At 40.1% G+C, this 26091-nt stretch overlaps 9 protein-coding genes across 9 annotated transcripts; 4 read left to right on the forward strand and 5 right to left on the reverse strand.

The window, feature by feature from the left end:
• Positions 1-1350: 1350 nt before the first annotated feature.
• LOC136348209 (peptidylprolyl isomerase domain and WD repeat-containing protein 1) lies at positions 1351-3586 on the forward strand. Its single transcript, XM_066298857.1, has 5 exons — positions 1351-2161; positions 2218-2446; positions 2497-2747; positions 2801-3179; positions 3228-3586. The coding sequence occupies exons 1-5, from the start codon at positions 1495-1497 to the stop codon at positions 3562-3564; spliced, it is 1863 nt and encodes a 620-aa protein (XP_066154954.1). The 5' UTR covers positions 1351-1494; the 3' UTR covers positions 3565-3586.
• A 1591-nt stretch (positions 3587-5177) lies between these two features.
• Positions 5178-5832, reverse strand: Pfdn6 (prefoldin 6). The gene is made up of 2 exons (XM_066298810.1): positions 5643-5832; positions 5178-5587 (listed from the first exon to the last, which is right to left on the reverse strand). Exons 1-2 carry the CDS (start codon positions 5704-5706, stop codon positions 5271-5273), a joined length of 381 nt encoding a protein of 126 aa, XP_066154907.1. The 5' UTR covers positions 5707-5832; the 3' UTR covers positions 5178-5270.
• Positions 5833-5904: 72 nt separating this feature from the next.
• Pbgs (Porphobilinogen synthase) lies at positions 5905-7530 on the forward strand. The gene is made up of 6 exons (XM_066298808.1): positions 5905-6265; positions 6315-6462; positions 6517-6736; positions 6788-7039; positions 7092-7289; positions 7341-7530. Exons 1-6 carry the CDS (start codon positions 6129-6131, stop codon positions 7409-7411), a joined length of 1026 nt encoding a protein of 341 aa, XP_066154905.1. The 5' UTR covers positions 5905-6128; the 3' UTR covers positions 7412-7530.
• On the reverse strand, positions 7517-11069 carry LOC136348183 (TBC1 domain family member 12-like). Its single transcript, XM_066298807.1, has 6 exons — positions 10381-11069; positions 10128-10324; positions 9796-9933; positions 9108-9314; positions 8738-9055; positions 7517-8682 (listed from the first exon to the last, which is right to left on the reverse strand). Exons 1-6 carry the CDS (start codon positions 10930-10932, stop codon positions 8133-8135), a joined length of 1962 nt encoding a protein of 653 aa, XP_066154904.1. The 5' UTR covers positions 10933-11069; the 3' UTR covers positions 7517-8132.
• Positions 11070-12080: 1011 nt separating this feature from the next.
• smid (nuclear valosin-containing protein-like smid) lies at positions 12081-16357 on the reverse strand. Its single transcript, XM_066299171.1, has 8 exons — positions 16055-16357; positions 15748-15972; positions 14799-15320; positions 14528-14747; positions 13392-14464; positions 13005-13334; positions 12438-12665; positions 12081-12377 (listed from the first exon to the last, which is right to left on the reverse strand). The coding sequence occupies exons 1-8, from the start codon at positions 16181-16183 to the stop codon at positions 12294-12296; spliced, it is 2811 nt and encodes a 936-aa protein (XP_066155268.1). The 5' UTR covers positions 16184-16357; the 3' UTR covers positions 12081-12293.
• A 324-nt stretch (positions 16358-16681) lies between these two features.
• ND-30 (NADH:ubiquinone oxidoreductase core subunit S3) lies at positions 16682-17848 on the forward strand. Its single transcript, XM_066299173.1, has 5 exons — positions 16682-16874; positions 16925-16993; positions 17043-17290; positions 17348-17593; positions 17644-17848. Exons 1-5 carry the CDS (start codon positions 16814-16816, stop codon positions 17797-17799), a joined length of 780 nt encoding a protein of 259 aa, XP_066155270.1. The 5' UTR covers positions 16682-16813; the 3' UTR covers positions 17800-17848.
• LOC136348386 (rho GTPase-activating protein 44-like) lies at positions 17820-22610 on the reverse strand. The gene is made up of 8 exons (XM_066299172.1): positions 22009-22610; positions 21143-21290; positions 20819-21088; positions 20548-20764; positions 20127-20499; positions 19108-20070; positions 18731-18891; positions 17820-18638 (listed from the first exon to the last, which is right to left on the reverse strand). Exons 1-8 carry the CDS (start codon positions 22059-22061, stop codon positions 18145-18147), a joined length of 2679 nt encoding a protein of 892 aa, XP_066155269.1. The 5' UTR covers positions 22062-22610; the 3' UTR covers positions 17820-18144.
• A 318-nt stretch (positions 22611-22928) lies between these two features.
• Positions 22929-24710, reverse strand: LOC136348218 (uncharacterized). Its single transcript, XM_066298871.1, has 4 exons — positions 23585-24710; positions 23447-23533; positions 23253-23392; positions 22929-23204 (listed from the first exon to the last, which is right to left on the reverse strand). The coding sequence occupies exons 1-4, from the start codon at positions 23809-23811 to the stop codon at positions 23002-23004; spliced, it is 657 nt and encodes a 218-aa protein (XP_066154968.1). The 5' UTR covers positions 23812-24710; the 3' UTR covers positions 22929-23001.
• Positions 24675-25849, forward strand: LOC136348419 (uncharacterized). The gene is made up of 2 exons (XM_066299212.1): positions 24675-25143; positions 25509-25849. The coding sequence occupies exons 1-2, from the start codon at positions 24675-24677 to the stop codon at positions 25847-25849; spliced, it is 810 nt and encodes a 269-aa protein (XP_066155309.1).
• The last annotated feature ends 242 nt before the right edge of the window (positions 25850-26091 follow it).

The raw sequence follows: 26091 nt of genomic DNA on the forward strand, positions 1-26091 counted from the left end.
TACAAACACTTCGGTAGAACTGAGATTTTAAAAGACATCAATTGAAAACAAAGTCCTTTTTGTGATACGATTCCCCGCAATATCGTCTTTTAGCAGGGCCGTCTCTTTTTTACTACATGGTTTCGTCTTGACTAATTATACACCCTCTAATATGTATGTTTGGTCGAGATCCGGTTCTTTTTAGAGCGATGCAGAAGGTTCGTCCTTTAACTGTGGTCGCTCGTTCATTTGCTCATCACACTCGACGTCGCCCAACTTCGATAACAGAACGGGAATCGACAAACAAAAATTTATAGAAGAACAGAGAAATGAAATCTTAATTACTCTACATCAGCTAAGTCTCCGACGAACTGGATTTCTTGAAAATTTAGTTTTCGCGCAAAAGAAATGGGTAGGCAACCTACGTCGCTGCGTCCACGATGCTATCCAAAGGAATTGAAATTGCTTTTAACATCTACATTACTGATCGCGAGAGCGAGGCAGAACCTGATTTAAAGATTAAACGAACTTACTTAAAGTAATGTCCAATGTAAATTATATGAGCGCCTTCCTCGAAGGCACTCATGTTCCTTAACTTATTCCCACACTAATAAACTATGTTCGCTTCGAGTAAGCCGCTTATATAATTTAGGTTGTACTTAATTTCAAGTAAGTTCCTTTAACTTTGATATTGTGCGCTATTTATTTCGAACGTTGGGTTTGTCTTTAAAGAGATAGTTGATCAGAGAAATATCCACACTCGGACTTAATTAGACCATAAAACATAAAGACTCCTGTTAGGAAAATTGCTCTATATATAAGTAGCTTGCTGTTTTTAATTCGGGACGAAATTCTATCTGGAGAACAGGGAATATAGGATTATAGGGAACGAACAAATGAGGAATCGACTCCGTTATAAGGAAAAGAAAAGAAAAAAAAGATTTTTTTTCTTTAAAAATAAATATCTTTTTATTTAAGTTATAATATACAGAATATTCCTTAAGGCTAGCTGGCAACCAGTAATACCTGCCGTAACTCACAAGATGCCATAAACTTAGTGGTGTGACTCTATCCATCTCTTCGCTGCTAACAGCCGTGCAATGAATGCTAGGATAAAACGGGATTACAATACGCCTAACCATATATAAAGCCATTGTTGCCGTTCATGAGGCAACTCCGACTTCCAATAAATTTGAAACATAAAGATTTACATTAATAATGATCTTAAGGTGTTCGATGAAATTTTTACCGTACAAAGGTGTCTGCTGTAAGCGACGTAATTGCGATATCATTAGTTTTCCATAAAATTTCTACTTATAAATTAGCAATCCGGCAATGCCACATGTACTTTAATGTTCCTGTTATCCATACAAAGTTTGTGAATCTATCTATCACTTTCTGGCTAATAGCCGTCAAGTCAATAAAAGACGAAGAAGGGGTAACTGTGTGTCGCTTTACTCATCTACATAACCTAAAAAAAACCATTTAAGTAAATAAAAGAATAATCCATAAACAATGAGCCAGTCAGAAGAGCCCCAATCGAGTCTTCTCGAGAAACGTTCCCATGAAAGCGAAAGCGAGTCTGAGATGGTGGGGCCCACACTCTCTGAAGCTATCCAACCGAAAAAGCGTAAAGTCCTCCCCTTTGAAAACCTCTACTTGGATAATTTGCCCTCGGCAGAGTCCTATGAACGCAGCTACATGCACAGAGATACCGTAACACACACCCTGGTAACCCCGACCGATTTTATTATAACGGCCAGCTGCGATGGACATATCAAGTTCTGGAAAAAGTGTGAAGGGGGCATTGAGTTTGTTAAGCACTTTCGCAGCCATTTGGGACCCATTACGAAGATTGCAGCCAATTGCGCGGGCAGTCTCATGTGCTCTGCCAGTTTGGATAAGGCCTTAAAGATTTTTGATGTAATTAATTTTGATATGATAAATATATTTAAACTGGAATATGTACCAGCCACTGTGGAATGGATACATGGATCGGGGGATGCAGTACATACCATGGCTGTGAGTGATCAGGACAGCTGCAAAATTTATATTTATGATGGACGGGGGTCGGTGGTCCCTCTGAAAGTTTTGGAGAAAATTCATTTAAAGCCTGTAACAATTATTTCATATAATCCTAAGTATGATGTGTGTATTTCAGTTGACAAAAGCAGGATTTTAGGTGAGCACTTCTTTATGTCTGGTAAATGCTAATTTTATAATTTCTGACATTAACAGAATATTGGACAGGCATGAAGAGTGATTTTGCATTCCCAAAAAATGTTCTCTTTGACTCTAAACTGGACACAGACTTGTTTGAATTTGTCAGAAACAAGACGCAACCAACCTCATTGACATTCTCTCCAGATGGTAAAAGATTTGCCACAATTTCAACTGACAGGCGTGTTAAAGTTTTCAAGTTTTTGACTGGAAAGCTCAGTAGAGTGTATGATGAAACCCTCCCAAGGTGAGACTTAGTGACTTTTAAGTTGTCTCACTCCATTGAATAGGTGGCAGGTTTACAGAGCTGCAACACAAAACCCAGCAGTTGCCCAATATGGAGTTTGGCAGACGCATGGCAGTGGAGAGAGACTTGGAGAAATCTGAGGCCTTTCACTTGGCCAATGTAGCTTTTGATTATAGTGGAAATTTTATCATGTATGCCACTCTGTTAGGGATCAAACTGATTAATTTGCACAGTAATAAATTGGTCAGAATTATTGGAAAAAATGAAAACCTCAGGATGCTCAATATTTCTCTTTATCAAGGTGTCTTTTTGTTACATAATTGTTTCTTTGGATTTGAAACGTGGGCTTTATAGGTTCTTCTAAAAGATCTAAAGCTGCAGTTACACTAGAGATGGAAGCCTCCAACAACCCCACTTTAGAAGCTATTCAACCAGATCCCACTTTAGTGTGCTCCGCCTATAAAAAGGCTCGTTTTTATTTATTCAGCAGACGCGAGCCTGATGATCTAGTTGGGGAACAGGATAGAGATATCTTTAATGAAAAACCTTCAAAAGAAGACGTCATGGCCGCCACTGAAGACCCAGCCATTCAGAGACTCTATGAACACGCAGTTCTTCATACAGTATTTGGTGACATCCACATTAAGCTCTTTATGAAGGACTGTCCGAAGACTGTTGAGAATTTTTGCATTCACAGTAAAAACGGTTACTACAACGGACATGTTTTTCACAGGTGGTTTTTTTATTATTGAGACAATATTCTCTGACAGACTATTTTTAGGGTAATTAAAGGTTTTATGATTCAAACTGGGGACCCTACTGGTAATGGAACGGGAGGAGAAAGTATATGGGGAGGGGATTTTGAAGACGAAATTAAGCCGCATTTGAGACATGATAGGCCTTATACGGTGTCCATGGCTAATGCTGGGCCAAATACCAATGGAAGCCAGTTTTTTATCACTCTAACACCCACTCCTTGGCTTGATAACAAGCACACCATATTTGGAAGGGTCACTAAAGGAATGGAAGTTATCCAGAATATCAGTAATGTGAGGACGAATCCAAAAACTGATAAACCTTATGATGAGATCCGAATTATTTCTATATCTGTCAAGTAATATATGTAATTGATATCAAAAATGTTTTTGAGAGTTTATTGGGGATTTATTGCAATAACTAATTAACAAGCAAAACAATTTAACTTGTGTGGTTGCGTCAGGGAATTTAAGTTATTAATTTTTTGTTCTTAGTTATTTGTATTTTATCCCTTAAGCTACATCCATGTACTGCGATACTTGTTCTAAGAATACCATCTGGGTGCCAGACCACATTACCCATCAGGCCACAGCCTAGGGTACTTTTTGGCTAGAGAATATGCAACTAGTTAAAGGAAGCTGTCTCAGTTGGGACTATTGCCACGATTTGCAGTTTGGTGGGCCTGCAATATTCCTAGAAAAGCGACTAGTATAGATATTCGCCAAATGGTCGCGATTTATGGCATCCAGCTCGGCCATAGCCTGTAAAGGTTCTTAGTGGTGGTGCGCCCCTGGTTGGAATTCCTCAGATTTAGTACTTAAAGGATTTTTTTTTTAACGATGAAAATCTTCAAAAGACACCCAACCGATTTTGTTTGGAAGGGCATGTGGGACTCGCTACTGAGAGCGCTAACCCACTAAAAACCTCGTTGATCCTCGTTAACCCCCCTTGTGCCGGTACTGTCCCTGGGGGATATGCTTCGCGCACAAGAAGAGCTTCGGTGTATTTTGATCTGGCGAATTAGCACGTATTTATTTTGCCTATATCTGGCTTAAGTTTAAAGTGAAGAGGCATTGCTTACACTACCAAGGATTGGTTTTGCTTAGAGAAAACTAACTGTGTCAACAGCAGGGAGGGCAGCGGCAAATTTTTTTTTTTTTTTTTCATCCAGTCCATTTGTGTGCCGTTGTGAGAGAAAACTATCATTGCGGTAGTAAAAACTAAAAATTTAAGGGAACCAAATTTATAGAAAACTGTAATAGTTTTCACCCGTGGACGGCAGATGGCGACCTGGACACCATGTAGGAAACTGTAAAAAGAATGGGAAGAAATCTGTAATAGTTTTCACCCCTGGACAGCAGATGGCGACTTGGGTACCATGTAGGAAACTGTAAAAAGAATGGGAAGAAATCTGTAATAGTTTTCACCCCTGGACGGCAGATGGCGACTTGGGTACCATGTAGGAAACTGTAAAAAAGAATATGGAAGAAAACTGTAATAGTTTCAACCCCTGGACGGTAGATGGCGACTTAGGAAGCACGTGGGAAACTGTAAAACGAAAGGGGAAGAAATCTGTATTAGAAATCTTCCCTTAGATCGGCAGCAATCGATTTTTGGAAATGGCGCCCACTGGCTATCTTTGGTGGTAGATGGACCAAAGTGCCGCATGGCGGAAAAAGACCTAGGGCTCTTGTGGTCTGAAGAAGCAGGGGGGTTTTTATTTTCTGGGGAGAAAAAATTACTTAAGGGATAAAGTAATTTTTCTTGAGTTGGATATGTGATCAAAATCATAGTGTGTCACCCGCCCAATTAAACATTCTCCCTCTTCATACTTAGACTAACAAATTCTGTCACTATTTAAAATAAGTGCAATTAAATACTTCCCATTTTTGTAAATCAAATTGTCGTTTTCGTGGTTTCGTTTGTCGAAGAAACCCCTTAACCAATTGAATTTTAGTAAAAAAATATTCATGCCTTATTTCATTTTAAAATATTCTTGTTAAGATCTTTATTTCATAAGTTTTACTCTTACATCATACCATATAAAATGGTTTAATAAATAACCAATTTATGCCTGAAGGGCAGCTTTAACCTGTGCCTGCTGCAATTGATGTTGCAGCTTCTGTAGGGCCTCCCTATGCACATCCTGCTTCTTCTCCAAAGAGGCAATGAGATCATCCACTTTCTTCACTTCCTTACTAATATAATCTATTCGTTTGCTCACATTCTGCTTTGCCTCCACTAGCTCAGTTTTAATCAGCACAGGACCCACTGATTTGAAGACTTTACCATCAGTTGGAAGCAGGTTCAGCTCCTCTTTGACTATCTCGTTCTCGTTGAGCTGCCCATCTAACTGTTGTCTTGTAGAAATCGCCTTTTGGAGCTCTAAAAATCTGTTTTATTTGCCGCGTTTTAGGACTCGTAGTTTCATGTTAAAAACCTTTTTGGACGGTTTTGAAATTTGTAAGTTCACTCTGAAGCTTTCTTTGTAAGTCGTCACTCATTTTAGTTGGAATTTATATATAACTGTGGTCAGAAGGGACGACGGAACACCTTGATGTCCCCAAATAAGGAATTTTATTATTTGTTTGAGAATTAGGTTAAGGGGCACTCCTATGCAGGGTTATGGACGAGTTTTTTTGAATGACGTCAGACATTTCGAGAAGATGAACACTTGTGATTGGCCAGAGCTGCAATTGTGACCAATCACGGATACTATTGAATTGTTCCTTATAACACAATTTCTCATTTGTAACTATCTACTTATTAAAAATAAATTAATATTTGGGCACATCTTGCAGTATATCTTGGAAGATCTGTTCTATTACGCTCAAAGTTCCTTTAATTCGAAATAAATTCGTCATTAATTTTCTTACAAAAAATACAAGTCATCTTCATTTTTCCTGAACTCCATTATTCCTCCAATATGAGTAAAACCTACAGGAATATGGTTAAAAAAAAACACATTCTGCACAGCAGCATCGCCTCTCAGACCTTGCGGGACTGGCAATCATTCAAAATCCAAATCACACCCCAAAACTTGATGTATCCAGTGTTTATCATGTATGTAACCAGAGGCTTTGTTGGAGCAGTCTTAAAAGTTTTAGGTCAGTGAGGCTGAAAACGATATGCAGTACATTCCCAGCATGCCTGGAGTCGCACGTTATGGAATCAAGAAGTTGCGAGAACACTTAGAACCCCTGGTTCAAAAGGGACTGTGTTCAATTCTTGTTTTTGGGGTCATAGAGACTCTGCCCAAAGTATGATTTTTTGCTCTCCATTTAAAATAGGTAACTCCATAGAAGGAATTTTAGGACGATTGTGCCACAATTGCAGACAGCCCTGAAAATCCAGTAATCCGAGCTTTGCCATATCTCCGTAAATGGTTTCCTTCTTTGACTATTGCCTGTGATGTTTGCCTTTGCCCTTATAGCTCCCATGGGCATTGTGGGATTTTATCTGAAGCAGGCATTATAGATAATGCTAAAAGTATTAAAAGAATAGCAGAAATTTCTCTTGCTTATGTTAAAGCTGGTGAGGCATTTAATTTCTAATATTGACAATCATAAATATAAATTGTTTCAGGTGCACACATAGTGGCCCCATCAGACATGATGGATGGACGTATCGGGGCAATCAAAACTCTTCTAGTGGAGCACAACTTGCAGAATACTGCCTCAGTATTGTCATATTCATGCAAGTTTGCTTCAAATTTCTATGGTCCCTTTAGGGATGCTGCTAAATCAAAACCAGCTTTTGGGGATCGGAAGTGTTATCAATTACCCCCTGGGAGCGATGGCATTGCTTTGAGAGCTGCTGCCAGGGATGTACAGGAAGGTGGTTTTTTTTAGTTATCTAAGAATTCAGAGGGTTCTTGGAGTTGTTTCAGGGGCTGATTTCTTGATGGTGAAGCCTATAATGGCCTACATAGATGTTCTTAAACAAGTCAAAGACAAGTACCCTGATTATCCAGTATTTGTGTATCAGGTATCTGGGGAGTATTCCATGATTTGTAGTGCAGCAGAAAAAGGAATTTTTGATTTGAAGGCTGCATTAATGGAGATCATGGGCTCTTACAGGAGGGCAGGTAAGTCAGTGATATGTGTTACCTTCTGCAAATTATGGTGTGTGTTTCCAGGGGCTGATGTTATTATTACTTACTTCACGCCACTGATGCTTGAATGGGTGGGGTTGAGACCAAAATTGTAGGGTTTTTAGGGGTGTACAAAAGCAGTTAAAATAGCTATCTTTATCTTGCATTATATAATATGCGATTAAGATTGGAATGGGGATTCTTGCAATAAAACAAAAAAGTATAATAAATACAATATATGTGTTCTTTTCAATTAAAAATATAATAATTCCTTGACCTTAACAATAAGTCAGACACTATAAACCAATACTTCGGGCCCATCAGTTTCCTGTCTACTGAAAGGATTTTAAGCTTGATAAAGACAAAATATTTTTTTATGAATCAATAATGCCGCAGATGTAAGCAATGACCTAATTTCGAACTTCCTTGCACCTAACAGGGCTGCGTTTCTCGCTTATAAATAAAAACATAAAAATAAAAGATTCAACGGAAATATCACAATTAAAGTTTGAGTATTGAACTTCCGGAGTTGCATCAGAGGTTCTCCGTTCACACTACTGAGTTGAATTTCACCTTGAATGTAAATTACTCTAAATGGACCAACAACCTAAAACGAGTTTTTGATGAAAGGCAAATTTTACTTAGGACATGCTACCATTTACAGATGATATCGCTATTGATGACGTAGCTTCATAAATTCAATACTCAAATTTTACAAACAGATCGCAAACATTACTATCATCGAGGCTTCTTTGCGGACGGAAATCAAATGCTCTCAGTAGCCTCGGACGCTTTGTACTTGCCTTACGTACTGAAATTTTGTTTTTAAACCTACAACTACCTAAACTGCTCAGTAGCGCATCTGTCGACTCGCTGTCCAAAAGTCACCTTTCCCAAAGTCGTACTCACACACTGAATGCTCTTGAACAGCTGCTCCGAGGACATATCCTCGGGTAATTTCGTCAAAAATTGAGCTCCGTGTAGGAAATCCATTTTTCCTAACACCCCCTGATACAGATGTAAAATCCCCAATGCAGTACGGAACACAAACTCATAACCATCCCTTAGGAAAACATCCCAAACCCTGCAAGCCACATCCAGAGGCATAGCCTTGGCAAACACCGTGTAAATCCAATCAAGAAGATACAGATCAGGAGTCAATCCTGAGCTCTCAAAGTGCTCGTACAGTTTGGGAAGCTGGCTATTAAAGACCTCATTATAAGCGCTGTAGTACGCGTTCATTTGGGTTTGGTTAAGGGTGAAAGCGGCTTGATGTAGGGGTTGATTAAGCAGGTTTGCGAAACAGATAAAGGCGTCGCAAGCGTCCATATTTAGGATCAAAATAGCCGCTATATAAGACATACCTTGAACGTACCCAATGTCCGGCCTATAAGGTTATTGTTTTTATGAAGTTTATCTATTAAATTGTGTGAAGAACTTACCTGAAGCATACATAGGCTGCTAGAAGCCAGTGCAACACTTCAGAGTAGGGTCCGCCTTGCTGGAAGATGCACAAATTGGGGAAGGTCCTGGAAATGTCCAGCTCAATCACATCCATGCTACTTTCCTGGTTGCTTTCACATTCCTCTTCAGGGGGCGGCTCAGGGCTGTTCAGTCTAGTTTGTGCCCTCGTCACGCAAATATCATACAACTGTGGGGTTATGTTCAGTTCATTGCCAATGGCTAAGTGCCACACTTTGCCTCTCACACTGGAAGGCAACCCTTGCCACCACAGCTCTTGAGTCTTTTTGCTCTTTTCCCTAAAGGAACGATATTAGATTTGTTGACAGTGCAGCAGTAAAGCAAACAAACATTTGGCTCCAGTTAGGAATGACCGATTGTGAGAAATGCCGAGCTGCAGCTGCTTGTTGTTCCTCCTGCCGCAACTGTAGCTTTTTGAGTTTTTCTTTGGCAGCACTGCTTTTTGCCTCTCGTTTCTTGGCTGCCGCCAGGATTTCATTGTACTCTTGGGCATGTTTTTGCTCTTCCTCGAAGGTTTTTGCAGGAAGAGTTGAAGGCCTGAATATAAAGTTTTTCTAACAAGTGTCAAAAAAAATCCAGATAGCTTTACTGAAAGCAGTATCAACATGGTAAAATAAATGCAAGGCATTGGTGATTTTCTTAGTTTTCATTAAGATTACTGCTCAAATAATGTTGTGTGTTTTTTGAACTGAAGTAGTAGTCATGGGAATGTATACTCTGTGAAAGTCATCTGAACTTTAATTTTTGGTACTTATAAAAGATGCTTTTAAAAAATATTCTTATGAAAGCAACCATCAGCATCATATGCATGATATCAACATTTTACCATAAGATTTTATACTAAAAGCTCAGTTAACCATTAACATTAATCCAAATTTGAACTAATTACATCAACAAATCTATTGGGCTATGAGGGCAAAAATAGAAATCAAATTTATGTTGAATCAATATTTTTATGAACTTTTTGTTATAAAATGCTCTGTTTAAAATGTTTCCACTAATAGTATACTAAATATACCTTTTGAGCTGTATTAATGCTGAGGAACTAGCAACTGCATGTAGCGGGGATTTTTCACACTGAGAGGGGGCTTTACCAAAAAGCTTCCAAAGGCCACCATCAGCATTGGTATTGTTGGATTTCCAAGAAAAGACATTTCTAGAATTTCATTTTTTTTTAAACCTTTTGTTACTATCATTAAGAGAATATTTTGAACCCCAGCTATCATTTAAATAACAATAAAGATATTAAAAGCAAAACCTTTGGAGAATTAAAGGGTTTTCACTTACAAAGTATTCATTTATATGTATGTAATTCAATTTTACATTAATTAAGCTTCTAAATCAACCTACTTGGTAAAAAATTGACTAAAACTGGTCCTCCTAGTTTTTTCTTCACAGCCATCATCTCCAAAATTGGACAGTGATCTGTCCTCACTCCCTATAAGACTACCAGAAGTGGAAGGTTCACTTAACGTTGAAATAGTGCTGGAAAATGAGCCCTCCTGTATCCTCCTATGGCCAAGATGCTTGGGACTAAATCCGCTCTCCTAGTAGGCGGTTCTAGATGTCTTAACATTGCTTTGCAGTCTCATGATGCACTCACCTTATTCCCATTAACTGCACCACAAATATTATTGTCGCTAAAGTTGATATCTTTGTCGTTGTTTTGAGATTCTCCATTTTTAACATTACTAAGATCTTCCACAAAATGTAGCTTCCTGGTAACAGGGCTATAAGCTAATGATATGTTCTTTAATGCTTCGTTAAGAGTCAGTTTGTTTCCATTGTGAGTATTGCTATTAAGCCCTTTTTCCGGACTACAATCGGCACTCTTCACCTTTTCACACCTCTCCGGCCACGTATTGAACCATGTGTCGCTGGTAGGAGACCCCGCAGGGCTGTGTCCCAATACCTCTTGGTTAATGAAAATTGGCCCTTGAAAAATTGCCCCTTGGGCTGATATATCTTCATTGCTCTTAGATAAGACAGTCTTGTAGCCGTTCTTGCGCTTGAAATTCAGTTTAAAGCTGCTTAATAGTTGCAGCGAGTGAGGAGGTTTCGCTTTGAGGGCGGGCGCCCCTTTGCTGGGATAATGTTGTTCTGCGGGGTCCAGGCGAGTATTTTCGGTATCAGTCATGTCACGGCTAGGAACCATGAGTTTGTTCGAGGATTTCGGGATAAAATAAACATTTAAAATCTATTTTTTAAGCTAGAAAAATAATTAAAAATAGGACGTTACAACACAAAGAACGCCATTTTTGAGTTTACAAAAATAAGGATAAGGGAAGGGAGTTTCTATTGGGGCGCAGCCCTTGTCGTCACCACGCATTGTCTGTCTTTATTTGAGTGCTGGTGTGATAAAGATAGAGCGCGAAGTAAATTCTTTCTTTGCGTTATTTGACGTTTAATGCCACGGATTTAGTTCTCCTTCTTTATCTTGGATGGGCTTAGGCGCTAGACAAGGCAAGAATACTATGTTTTCTTGTGTTGTCACCTAAAAGTTGCTTCTGGTAATTCCAGTCTTGGTGGAATTTAGACTACCCTAGCGGGACGCTACAATAATTCAGAAATTTACTTATTTTTTTCAGTAAATTTCAATGATTCCTTCCGTGGTCTTTTTATTCCTCAAAAATTTCAACTTTAGAATTGTTTCTGCTAATTATTCTTGCAAATATCAATTTATAAATTAAAGCAAAATCCTATGTTAGAAATTCACCCATTGAACAGTGAAAAATACGATAATTTTGATAAATTGACGATTTTGGAGCTTGTATTAAGCTTTACACCAGAATTTATTTATTCCCTACTTGCGCTTTTTATTACTAAACGATAAAAACGGCGATTATTTCTCTGTGAATGTCTTACATGTACCTTTGAATGAAAATTATGTCAAAGGGCCATACTACTTTTAGAATTTTGTCTTTCCTAAATGAAATCTCTGGAATTATTCAGCCAATGTTGAGTACTTATACAAGAAAATGGCTTAAACGCAGTCCAAACAATATTTTTTTAGATCATATATCTAAAGCAGAAATTGTTGTATGTTCATAGAACAAAGTGTTATGTTGAAAGAGAAATGCACCAGTAGGGTTCACTAGGTTATTAGTACAGACCAAAGGATATTAGGTCATCAGTAAAGGTAAATAAGACTAAATGTTTTAAGTTTGGAATTTTTAGTGTTTAAGCAGAAGTAGATACAATGAATATGAAGATAATATTACAAAATGAAAGTTTACATTTGCGTTGCTTCATATTTATGGTGTGTACTTCAGTATAAACGTTGAAAATTCCAAAATTAAACTATTTCTCGTAGTAAATAAATCTTCTATTCAACTATATTTTCTGACAGATACGAAATTTATTTCGATTTTTTACAAACGACTCACTTGAAGAGCAGGCATAATGTGTATCTCCCTAAACGTAAAAATTACGCAACTAAAGGGAGCATTTCTGCAACTGCTTACCTGTTTATAAGAAACATAAAATTAAAGGTATGAAGGTACTAAAAAACCTAACTTAAGAATACTCCATTTCCTCGATTTCGGCTTGCTCTGGCACGGCCGTGTAGAGGCGTCTCAATTTCTCGTAGTGCTTTTGATCCTGCAAATCAGCATTTCCTTTATTGGTAAACAATAATTATGTGGTTTTGATTAAACGAACTTTCTCCGGCACTGACGGTCTGATTTTCCCGGCGGCAGCAATGAAATGCCTGCTGGATACTGTTAACGACTTCGAGGAGTCTCCGGTCATCATAAACTCCTTCAGGGCTAATACCGAAGCTTCCCTCACTAAAGCCGCCAAATCTGCCCCCGTGTAGCCTTTAATTTGCTCGGCAGTGCCGATACTGACCAGATCAACGTCTTCGTCCAACTTCGGCACGGTGCCGTTCTAAAATCCATTTTTGAGTATCACTATACACAGATTATCTGGGAGTAGCATGTATATGTTTTAAAAAGCTATTAGGACAAAATAAGAAAAAGTTCTTATAAACACAAATCAGAAAAAGAATCCAATGGTAGTTCCTCCCCCATGTTCCCAAGAAAGTCCGTGTTTTTCTTTATCGAATTGTAAAACAATATTCAAAACAAAAATATCCTTTGGGTATAAAAATTTTACTATATGGCTGCTAAAACCACGATTTTTTTTTCTAATTTCAATCTAAGGAATCGTTTTCTAAAATATATGCCCGGGACCATGTACAATCAATTCAGTTCGCAAATACTGTACCTTGGTGATTGCCCTCAAAATGTCCACCTTATCCTCCCTGGAGGGTAATCCTACATATAAAATTTTGTCCAAACGTCCAGGTCTAAGAACCGCAGGATCAATTATATCGGGACGATTACTGGCGGCTAATAGAAAAACTCCTTTGCGGCCCTCTACTCCGTCCATTTCGGTCAGCATCTGGTTGACCAGACGCATTGTTGGTCCTCCTTCCCTGGAGTCTGATCTTTTGGGGCATAACGCGTCAAATTCATCGAAAAATATGACGCAAGGTGTAGAGTTTCTAGCGCGTTCGAAGCACACTCTGACGGCCCGTTCGCTCTCTCCCACGTACTAGAAAAGAAAATTAAAACTGAAAAAATACAACAAAACTAAGTGAGAAATACAAACCATATTCAGCAACTCCGGTCCTTTGACGCTGATAAAATTAATTCCGGCCTCATTGGCTACTGCTTTGGCCAGCAACGTCTTGCCGCAGCCAGGAGGCCCGCACAATAGTACCCCCGCCGGTACAGTGAGCCCCAGCGCTTCAAACTCCTTGGAATGTCTCACTGGACCCAAAATGGCCATTTGCAGTTCCTCACGTACGTCTTTGAGAGACCCTACATCTTCCCATGTAGTATCTGGGACTGTGGCAAAGCCTTCTCGTTTAGCAGAAGGCTGAACTTTCTTAAGAGCGGCGGCAAAGTCTTCCATGGTAATACAAAGTCCCTGCAAATGTTGCTCGTTTACTGGAGAAACGTCATGCAGCCATTCGAGCAATTCTTCAAGTGTTGATTTGGGTTTTGGAAGCTGCAAATCTTCTAATGGGGGAAGAGACTCTTCTTCTACAATTATCTCTTCTGCCTCTTCTTGCAGAGGGGTTTTAACCGACTCTTTGTTGGTTGTTTCATCATCTTCCAGGAGTTTCTCCTCTGCATCCTTGATCGGTTCTTCAGTATCATCAACCACTACTACAGGCTCTGCAGAGGTCGGCTCTTTAGGCACGTCATCAACTACAATCTCATCGTCTTTAAGGGAGATTGAATTCACAGTCTTGGCATCGTCGTCCTGTTGTTTTTTACCTAGTTTCATCGCCCTCTTTTTGGCCAGTTCAGTGGCCTTTTTGGCTTCTTCTGCGGATTTCCTTAAAGCCATTGCTTGGTCCAATCTGCGCTGTTCCTTAATCGAATTGAATACTCGATTTACAGCTACCATGGCCGCTTCTCTTGTGAGAGATAGAAGGTCTGCTCCTACATAGCCTGGCGTGTATTTGGCAATTTTTTCGTAATCGAAATCGGGGGAGAGAGTTAAACTGGCGGTTTGGACCTTTAAGATTTGTTGTCGAGCCTTGACATCCGGGATTCCGAGGCAAATCTCACGGTCAAAGCGCCCTGCTCGTCTCAAGGCAGGATCGATCGCGTCCGGTCTATTTGTAGCTCCGATTACGAGGACTTGTTCTCCGTTTTCTGACGAACTTAAATCTGAAATATTCAATCACAATCAATGTTAAATCCCAAATAAAATAAAATGAGTTGCAGAATTACCATCTAAACAACTCAAGAGTTGAGCTACTATGCGTCTCTCCATCTCTTTCTGAACATTCTGTCTGTTGGGAGTAATTGCATCAATTTCATCAATAAAAAGAACACAAGGGGCAGTATTGCAAGCCTTTTCAAAGAGCTCCCTAATGCGCTCTTCACTCTCTCCTGACACTCCTGCCACCAACTCTGGAGCAGCCACTTTAATCATTGGTACCCCTAATTCCTAATTTGCAAAATAATTACATTTCAAAATCACAAAAACATCAAAACTTACCCCTGCAATAGCAATTGCCAGCAAAGTTTTCCCACAACCTGGAGGACCATGCAGCAAAAATCCTCTAGGGGGTGAAATCCTCAACTTCCTATATAACTCTGGATGGCGTATATGCAACAGCAACTTGCACACATCCTCCAAAGTCTTGTCCATGCCTCCCACATCATCAAAAGTGGCCCTGCTAGCTTGCGGCTGCTCTCTCCCTGTTTTTGGTTTCTTCCTGTTTGGACCTGCAGGGTTTCTGATGGGCAACAAAGTTGCTTCTCCGAATTTACGCTTCCTGCCTCTATCACCACAAAGAGGATCTGGTTTATTGTTTGAGTAGCTTTGCTGGACAATGACTCCACGGGGTTGAGTTGAAGTGGAAGGAGCTGGAGCACCATTGCTCTTTTTGTAAGCAGCTTCCTCCTCAGAGTCTTCACTGCTTATATCTATTAGCTCACTGTTGTCCATGGCTTTGGGTTTTACCTGGGCTTGCCTTTGGTAAATGTCAGTTATAGTATTGCTCATGACACTGTCATCCTGAAAAATTCCTGCTTTTTAGTTATACATATTGAGGTTGATGAATAAGATAAAAAGACAAAAGAGAGAAAATTGTTGTATGGAATGTCAAATGTGAGAAACATCAGCTCATTGGAGACCAACAAAGTGTTTTAAATACAGATCATTAAGGGAATGAAACACACTGATTTCAGTTACACTGTTTTGGATATAACATCTAATAAACTAATATATTACTGAAAAATATCATCTTCAAATTTGAATTTCCAATTTTTAATCTTAATATCAGAACTCATGGATCAGTTTGGCTCTCATCTTCATTAAATATTTTTACTTTACCTAGAAGTCACATTCAATATTATTTCATAGAAATAGAAAATTCAACTGAAAACAATTTCAGCATTTCCTACTAAAATTAATGTTTCAATTCACTTTACTTTATACTTACAAATTTATCATCTTCACTTTCCAGGTCACTATCATCACTCACGACATCATCTGAACTGTCTTTATCCTCAAGTCCATAGCTCTGAAGCACTATCGAGTAGGCCTTCTTTACTGAAGCCCTGAAAGGACTAAGTTTCCTCTTGGCATATTCCTTATACTTTTTTTGCAACTCGTCTGCCATTTGCTCGATGTCCACATAGGTCTTCTCAATGTTGTTTTCAAGGTACTATATAAGCAAGTAACTTTAAAATCAGTGGGGGAACTTATGGGGGCTTTAGCGACCCCAATAGTTGTTGTTTGGTGTTTACCTTTTGCACACGTGGTACCAGAGTGGGGTCCGACAAGTACGGCATTTTGGATGCTCTTTGGACCGGCTTTTTGGGGACGTTATTGCTCCGTAGTTTTACCTCGACATAGGATCCGATAGATTTACTCATAAGGCCGCAACTAAAACAGGGCAAGGCACCAGAAAACCGCTTTTTTGGGGAAAATACTGGAATTTTCGCTTAATATACACAAAACGTCTAGTGAAAGAAACTAAACCGCAGGAAAGTAGAAAGACGCACTTTAGCGATGTTGCCGTCTCTTTGGGGTGAATTGTGACAGTGACATGTTATTGACCAGTGACTTTACAAAGACAATTTGATAATTATTTGTATTACCCCCTTAAGACTTAAGTTTATGTGACATCACTGAAGAAGCACTTAAAAATATTGGACAAGAACATAGAAATATCGTTTTTTACTATTTACAAAACAAATTTTAGTTCACTGGTATGATATTATTAGAATGGTTCGTTCCACCGTTGCCAAGCATTCGTTATCTGTCAATATCAAGGCAATTGGGCGTGTTTTCGTTTCGATATTTGCTATGCCTCACAACACAAAAGACAGAGACACACTTACTTCGAAGTACATAATGTTATTTAACTTACCATATGCGCCTTTATTTACTATTTTCTAACCTGTAAAACTGCCCGTCAGTGTCATTTTCCTGATTTTATTAAATTTCAGCAAAATAAACGCGATTAGGTAACTATAAACTGTAGATAGTGAGTATTACCAACCATGGCATCAATTCTGCGACAAATTGTCCGATCTGGACGAAGTCCTACAAATAAAAACCTAGGTAATCTAACCCCCTTTCTCACTGCTGACCCCTCATTTTGGCTGTGTTAGTTTCAAGCACTTGGACTCGCGTTCAGAGCACTGAAGCCTCATCTACAGCCCCCCAACAAGAGTCAAGACGTAGGTATATGAATAGCCCGCCATATAGTGTCTGTAATACATATTTTAGCCACTGTGCGTAAACCCCAGGCATTACAATGCTCTCAACTAAAGGATTTTGGCAAGTATGTGGCTGAATGTCTACCAAAGTTTGTAGAGAAAGTACAAATCACTGCAGGGGAAGAATTAGAAATTCTTATCTCTCCCGAGGGGGTTTTGCCAGTGTTGCAGTTTTTAAAAGACCATCAAAACTGCCAATTTGTTAATTTGACTGATATTGCTGGCATGGATATTCCTTCAAGGTCCTATCGATTTGAGGTTATTCTTAGCTAGAGATTTTGTATGCAACAAATTAAACTCAATTTTTAATAATAGATAATATACAATATTCTCTCTCTGCGTTTTAACTCGAGAATAAGAGTTAAAACTTACACAGATGAACTCACTCCTATTGAGTCCTGCAATAACATATTTCAAGCAGCAAATTGGTATGAAAGGGAAATTTGGGATATGTATGGGGTATTTTTTGCTAATCACCCAGATTTGAGGAGGATCTTGACAGATTATGGTTTCGAAGGGCATCCATTTAGGAAAGATTTCCCATTGAGTGGTTATGTAGAGGTAGGCAATGACTTGAGGAAGTTTTGGTTGGGTTAAGATTGTCATCCTAGGTAAGATATGATGATGAAAAGAAGCGTGTGGTTGTTGAGCCATTGGAGTTGGCACAAGAGTTCAGGAAGTTTGAACTGTCTGCACCTTGGGAGCAGTTCCCCAACTTCCGCAAAGCATTACCTGCAACTGAGGAGGTTAAGATGGATAAGAAATAGATTTGATTTAAATAAATCAGTTAAGAGCTTAATAAACATTTATTGTTTATACTTGCCGTTTCACTGGCTTAAAACGTATTAAATAACAAAGCAAAGGCAGTAGACTTAGAGCTAACAACTAAACACATTTTGGTTTTGGTTAAATTAAAAAAAATTACGTTCTCCATTATGAGGAACATTGTCAAATGCGCTTTTAATACATGAAAAATGCAAATATTTCCACTAGTCAACAACGATAGTCACACTCTTTTTTTTAATAAAATTTGTGCGCAAACCTTTTAAACAACATGTATATAGACAACACCCAAAAAGGCTCTCACTAGGTTAGGATCACAATGTAAAGGCTTAAAAATCCGTGCTCTCGGGCTCCGATTTCTTCTCGTGGGGAGGCACATCGGGCTCTAATTTCTTCACGAGAGGCACGTCGGGCTCTGATTTCTTCACGGGAGGCACGTCGGGCTCTGATTTCTTCACGGGAGGCGGCGGGGGAGGAACGGTGGGCTTGCTCAAACTGCGCGGAGAGGGCGGCGTCCTAAGTTCTCGTTGGCTCAGCTCCCTGATGTTTCCATCCGACCTTGTCCTCGAGTGCGTTGAATTAGCTCTACGCATGCTGCTCCTCGAGTTGTTCACTTCTTCGTTCATTTTTTCCGAGCTTTTGGACTTGACACAGTCATTTTCCGGAACTTTGTCCAGCTTCTCGTTGGATTTGGTCAGGCTCAGGGTCTTCGGCGGGATCGCCGGTTTATTGTCCTCCTCGGTCGAAGACTGCGCCTCCTCTTTGCAAGGGTTGGTGTCGGTGAATTTGTTTTCCAGGCTCAAACGATGCATCGGGGAATGTCCTAAGAATATCAAATTAATAACAAAGAAAAATAGAAGTGTTTCGGCGGACGAGGGAAAGATAAGGAAGAGCCCACAACCACAACGCACTCACCCAAAAACTTCTCTTTCTCGGCCATCATCACGTCGTGCCCCAGTTGAATTTTTTCGCTCCGATTCTGGACGTTTACAATGTTCGGTTGTTGTTTGTTCGCAACGTTGTACACTGAACACTGTGTCCGATGTAGGGAGCTTGGATCTAAGTCCAGTGAGGACCTACACGAGGATTAGTTTGGTTACAAAGACGGTTTTACAGAGGTAGATTAAAAAGGAGCAGAGCCAGTTAGTTTTAGTTAGTGAGTTAAGTTAACTGCTTAATCTGTTGAAGGAATATGACTGAGCTGATTTTGGAAGATTTTTTAACCGTATTTATTGCCTGATGAGGCTGTAAAAATACTTTCCGTTTACAAAGTAAACCATCGAAACTCTTACCGTTTGGCGGGCGCCAAACTTGCCGGCCTGGCGGGAATTTCTGGCTTAGTCGGCCTCTGCTCCATCACAACCTCCGTGCGCCTCAGCTGGATATCTCCGAAGTCCACCGCATTGAGCGGTTTATTCATAGTGTCGGTGCACTTTGGCGACGAATTTCGTAACTTTTCATCAACCATAAGGGACTGTCGAGGTGCAGCAACAGGTCTTTGACTAGAATCGGGGCCCACGTGATGAGTTGCCGTTGTCTTGAAGCTTTTGTCCTCCGCCGTTTGGAGCACTGGCCGTATCACAGGCTGAGCTTTGGACACGCTAGTTACCGCCGAAGTAACCACTTTGGCATCGGCAGATAGACCACTCGATAACGGAACGATCTCGTCCTTCGTCAGGCTTCGTCTCCTCGACAGGCTCAAGTCGTTTTCGTCGGTATTGACCCCAACGGTATTCTTGACTTTTCCAGCTTTAGGAGGTCGGTTCAAGCTGCCTACCGGATAGCTTAAAGTCATCAGCTTCTCCTGATTCAACTCTTCTTGGGGTTTCATGTGATTGGAAATGGGAACGCTAGGTGGAACTGGAGCTGCCGGTTTTTTTTTCCGGGTGTTGGGACGAGGACTATCTGAAAGACTTTCCATGCTGGTGGCATCTACGTGTTCAATGGTCGACCTGCCCCCGTTGCGACTGGACGTCTCTTCATCAGGTACGAGGCTGCTAATGGTGATTTGTGCCAGCCGGGACACATCCTCAGGAAAGAAATGATGCGCCTCCTTGATGAACAGCTCGACTAGCATGTTTACGGTCACACAGTCCCCCATATTCACGTTGATCTCACCAGTCTGGTCCCAGAGCAAGTTGGGTGCAATAACGATCGCAATATTCGACGAAGACATTTTGTTCTTGGTGTGGTCTGAAAGGCGCTTCAGGAACTGGATTAAGTAAGCTAAATTATCGCGGTTTTCCTCTGGTAACCTTCAATAAAAAAAAAGATAATGACTTCAGAAATCTACATTGAAATCAAAACTTACTTGTGTAACAAATGTTTCACTACTTCCATCCTCCGGTTCTCAGGGTATTGCATAGAATGCATCCATTCTTTGTGTAAATGGAAGGTTAGGAGCGGTTCCGGCAGCTCCCTTAAATACATCTTTAAAGTACTGGCAAGTACGTGCATATCTCGATACTCGGGAATCAGGACGCTGAAGCAGCCGCTGTCAATGGCCGCTTTGAGCCGTTTCACTTTTGACAAACTGCCCGCTATCCGGAACAGGCCTTCCTCCTCCATGCCGTAGGCCGCAAGGGCCGTGACGCACACCTCTAAAGGGTATGCCAGCCGCTTCTCCGTGACCCTCAAGTGCTCCTTCAAGGGTATCCCAAATACCCTTTTGACTTTACTGTTGCCTATATCATATTTGTCAAAAACTTTTTGCTTCTTTGAAGAAAACTTACCAATTCTTTTCTCAAGTTGGGGGATAATTTCTTCCAAACTCTTCAAAGCACTTTCATGGTAGCCTCTCTGGAGTTTCAGCAATTGCAAAATATATGAAGCTAGCTCGTTTTCGCGGGCCAAGAGATTGAACATCTCCAATGCCAGAGAATCTCGGCTTTGCTCCACTTTTGTATCTGCCTCCTCCATGTCTTCCTTGATTGTTTCTTTTTTTGTGGACTGGAACAATTTTCCAGTACACTAAAGTTGACAGATAACTCACCTGAAACTCACATTGTATCTGCTACTAGCAGAGTCTTTATCCAATATATATTTCTTTAAGTTGTGCTTTTGCTTGGCGATGCTGGGGAGCTCATTATCAATCACCTTCTGCAAAGGCCAATAAACAAGCTCCTCTACTTTGCCTTCATGTGCCGCATACTCCCTTGCCAGTTGAGACTGAGCATCCCCAGACTCTTTGAGCACCTTATGGAAGAGAGTGTTGGAATCGCCTCGAGATTCCTCTAGGAGAATTGCTCCCAATTGGTATTCCAAGCATTTTTTCTGAAGTAATATAAAGAAGCTTGATGGAATATTGGTGGAATAAATGAACTGTACCAGTCGCTTTTCTGGATCTCCATTCTCTCCAATCGGGCCATTAGGACAAAGCTTTTTGTTTATGGCAACCAGGGCGGAGCGTAAAGCTTCGATTTTGCTTTCTGCTTCCTGGAGTTCTTCATGGTTCAGGATTTCACTCTTTTCGGCCCTTTCATAATTAAAAGAAAAACAGAACATTCAAAGTTGATTATTGTAGCAAGGGGAGTTATGACGATTCTATCATGAGCTTTAACCTTGTGTTAAAATTGTCATGATGGAAGTATTTTTTGGTCATTAATAGAGCACATTTATTTGGAAGTTTAATTTTAAACAATCTGAAGTCTTTTCTCCTTTAGGGAGACAAAACAGCAGTTGTCCTATGAATATAATACTGCCAAATAAAGATAAGATTTTAGGTCTTAATTAAGCCATTTTCAACCTGGTCAGAACTTTAATCTCATTTGTACAAATGAGTATTTTAAGTGAGCAACGTTTCAAAGGACATATCAAGCTTCTGGCTAGGCACAACAAAAATAAGAGCATGTTTAAGATATAATTTTAAAGAAATCTAAAGTTGTTTTAAATCTTTGTAGCAAATAGGGATAATCAGCTTTCAACTTTGAATTGTATACACAAAAAACATAATTTTTTTATTGATAAATTTTGCATTCTAAGATTGTTTTGCTGTTAATCCATGAAATTTATTTGGCTTTGAATTGATGATTTTGACCTTTAAGTGAGGGTTTAGGATGGTTTCTTTTTATTTAATATTGTATGGATTGTAGAACTAATCTTATCTGATATGCTTTAAAACTGAGTCATATCTAATCTCCTTAAAATTATACCTGCAAGCCAAAATTCCCTTGGGTGAGGCCCTTCGAACTTACTTGAGAAACGTCTGGTCGGCAAGCTGCTTCACTCGAAAGAATTGTTTCTTCATCTCTCTAGCATCACTACTGTATCAGTCACTCAACAAAACTTCAATTGCTGTATTTATTTACTTCAAACATGAGATCATTTATTAATTTATAGATAACAACGGTTTAAGAGGGAAGACAATTTTATACAAGTTAACTACCGAGGACAGGCAACCGGCCTGTAAGTTGAGCCAGGGCCGCGAATTAATTTTGCGGCGAATGCAAATTAGACGGATAACAATAAAACGTACACAAATAGAGTATTAATCATCGGATAAATAAAATTCTCGCTCGGGCTTACTCAAGGGAATCACTTTCTATTAGAATTGCTGCAATCGACGGGCGGGGGGCTAGAGTCTTTATGTCGATTTTACCGCACTATAATTGGCACAGTCGAGTCATTTTGTTTCGTACTGATAAGGAGTTGTCTTTAGTAATGGACCTTAGGGACTAAAATGGATATTTGGGGTTGTTCTCACAAATTATCGGTGAGAAAACCCTCGAAAAACTCTTGAGTTAAAAATAGATTTGACATATCACCGCAGATTTTTTCTTTCGTTGACAAATCTGTAGTCTCTGACAAAGGACAAACGAATGGTTCGCACTACACCAAAGGTTCTATTAGAGTACAGCTGATGTTGCCCTCTATTAGTGTACAGGTGAAGCTTAGAGAAACTGAATGAAAAACTGTATTTGATATATGGTGACATCTTTATTTCGTATTTGATATTATTATCCGCGTTTTTGAATGTCCTTTAATTTGCGTTTTTTAAAAACGCTTTTAAGTACGTTTCTAAGCGTAATTTAAAATAGAATCAACACAGATTTATATTTTTTGCCAATCTTAGCTTCCTGAAGATTATTGTATAAAACTTACTCAAGTAGTAGCAAAAGGATCTTTATTATTCCCAATTAGACATAGAATTGTACATGCAAAAGCTTTAGAGCTTCATATATACCACGTTAAATACCCTTGGTGGCTGCTCTGAAGGGCATGTGCTCTTCCACCAACTCACTCCCATATAGCTCACGTTTCATTTGAGTCCGCCCAAAAGGGGCTATTGTGGGCTTAATGAAGTTCACAGTGGATGTAGGTACTATCTCTATAGGCTCCTTCTCTTCCATGCATTGGGGCAGATTGGAAGGCAGCTCTCGAGGCTTACAATCTTAGGAAAAATTTCAAACACCCTCAACGGTTATAACGGAAGCGTTACCTCTAATATCGTAGGTGACCATAATGCGCGAGTCCAGAATGGTGGTTGGGTGTATTTTCAGTTCAGTTACTGTGATTGTAGGCCTGTAGAAGCCTAGGAATTCGCCCCAACCTTGGGTTGTTTGGGGATTGTTATCCGCCCTTAAAGCATTCACAATTGTACCTGCGCCATAGTGTCAAGAAAGTTGTTATTACCTTTTGGTAATTATTGTGGTCGAGTTGGTTTCTGCAGATGCGGTTGTAGCAGGAAATAATTGATTTCCAATATTAAACAGTTTGAACCTACAGTGGGATCATGGTGATATATTTATTTGTAACTTCATATTTACTCACGCATCAGCATCGAAACTAGGGTAGTACATGAGCTTCTCCCTTCTGCATTGGGGTAGATTTGGGGACACGTGAACGCAACTTGCAGGCACATAATATGTCTGCTCTATTTTCTTGAACACAGTGTTAGTCACAGGCCCCCATATTCCCCTTTTCACTCTGGTCGGTTCCAAGAAGTATGCTTGTGCCCCCAGCATCACAACTAGCATCATCCAATGAAGAGCCCACATGGTACTGCACAGGGTTGGAACGGTACTGAAGCGCGTCCATAAAGGTCGTTGGGATTTTTATGAGATTTTGTCTAATTATTTAAGGCATTTCCTGTGATTGGGCGTAAATTATAGAGTGATAGGGAGTCACTATCTTAATGGGTTCGGCCTGTTCGATGCAGGTAATATTTTCCTTGGAATGTGTTTAATGGGGTTATTAATACTCAAAATTGTAGGGATTTGAATTATTCACTGTGTTTGATATGGTCAATTAGATTTTTATTGTCGTCAACGATCGGTGACCTATTCGAGCCAATGGATTCGGGTCACCCCGATTTTCCTTTCACTATTTATTTTCCCCTATAAAAGTTTCGATTTTGAATAGACAATAATTATGTAAATTGTGGGTTAATATCTCAGTAATATGTATAACTCCAGGTACTGAGTGGACATTTCTAGAATGCCTCACACAAAGGGTTCGCTATGCCTTTCATATTTTGTTAGTGTTATAAGTATTCACGCATATTACAAATGCAGTTACAGATGCAGTTAAATAAGACCTGCCTTTTACGATTTATGCATCTTCCGTAATGATAGTATAATTAAATCTTCTTAATATCCTTAATTACCCTCAACATGTTGCGTTTTGAACGGTATCACTAACGTCTCAGTGGCGGGCTTTGCCCCACATCTCATTTATGCAAAATCAAGCAAGAGCGGCAAAAAGTACGGAGACCCGCCCATGGCCTTTCACTGTGGCGAATTTTACGCCGACTACCCTACAAAATTATTGCATACAAGTCGAGCATTAACTTGAAGCTCTCTCGGTCGATTCAGCTTATTGTTTATAAACGAATGCTTCCGATTAAGTCGCGTTAGTGAGAATGTTGTTCTTCGTCTTCTTTGTGAGCTTCAGTGCTGCGACCCAGCATCAAAACCGCCTGGAAGACTGTGCCAGGTTCTACCACCAGATTCCGGGGAACAATTACCTGGATATTTTAACCGGCATGAACATGCCCTATATCGACCAAGTGCCTCTTCCTAATAACTTGAAGGCGCTGGCAAGCGGGGATTACATGAGTAAGATGCAAAATATCATGCCCTCTCCGGTGATTACCACAAAAGTGCTTAGTGTCCAGACCAAGTACGTGTACGTGAATCCGGTGTGTGTCAAGTTCAACAAGAAGCAGAAACTTTGCAAGCAAACTAACGAGAATAGTGACAAACTGATAACGAAGCAAAATTTTCTTAAGAGTAACGCTGAGAAGAGGATAGAGTCTGCTGACGTCAACATAGCGAACGATGAGGGCTTCGAGGACAGGTTCACCTTGAAAGTGTCTTTTGACAGGCTTGGTAAGCCGCTTATAGAAAATCTTATACCTTGTACGGTATTTCGGAAATAGTTAGTCAAAAACCTTCGAAAAAAGCTTGGAGGGTGTTCTTTTCGAGTGAGTTCAGTATCTCCGAAGTGACTGTAGTTGCAATGTCAGCTACGTTGGGAAAAAATTGCCTCCGATGCTAGGAAAATTCGAACACGAAATTCCTAGAATTTTACCTGTTCAGATCTTTTATTGCGCACGCGTAGCTCTTCAAATAATGGGAATGTGGAACTGTACACTTTTTAAAAAATTATTCTTCGACTAACGATTTCCGAGGTATAACCGACATAATTATTCCGGTCACTTTGAGTCACAAAATGATTGTACGTGTCCTCCTAGAGCCAAGTGAACCGACAAAGGAGGACGACCCACCATCGGGCAGAGCCTTCAGTTCGACTCCCGGAATAACCCCTCAGAAAATCAAAGAGTTGTTGATAGAGGACCGTCTGGATCATTTGGAGAGCATCTTGCCTGATTACCACAGGCGTCGCTCTTATGAAACGAGCACCATGTACGTCACCAAGACCCTGACCAATCGCAGAAGTATGGCAACGTTGGTAGTGAAGAACTGCGTTCCAGTGGGCTACGATATCTGTCCCAAGGGGCCCAAGAGGCGTCGCCACAGCAAAATCGCCCGGAGGCCCCACAAGGCAGACGAGACTCGCTTTTATTTCGGTTGATGCATCCAGTAAAATCTCTCACTCGAACGGGCCCCAATTGATCGCTTAATCACTATCTCGAATACGTTTCCGAGACAAGTTCGGCGGTAGTGCTTAAGTTGCACCCAAAACACTAATTTCGCCCCGCGAAACCGTATCTCCCGGACTGTCTGGCGTTTAAACTCGGGCTTAATCCTGTAGCTTTACATGTTAATGAGCCCCACTCAGATAACTACACTTGAGCGAGGAAGGAGAAAGATCAG

The sequence above is a fragment of the Euwallacea fornicatus genome, chromosome 32 (assembly GCF_040115645.1).
Source record: "Euwallacea fornicatus isolate EFF26 chromosome 32, ASM4011564v1, whole genome shotgun sequence".
Lineage (NCBI taxonomy): Eukaryota > Metazoa > Arthropoda > Insecta > Coleoptera > Curculionidae > Euwallacea > Euwallacea fornicatus.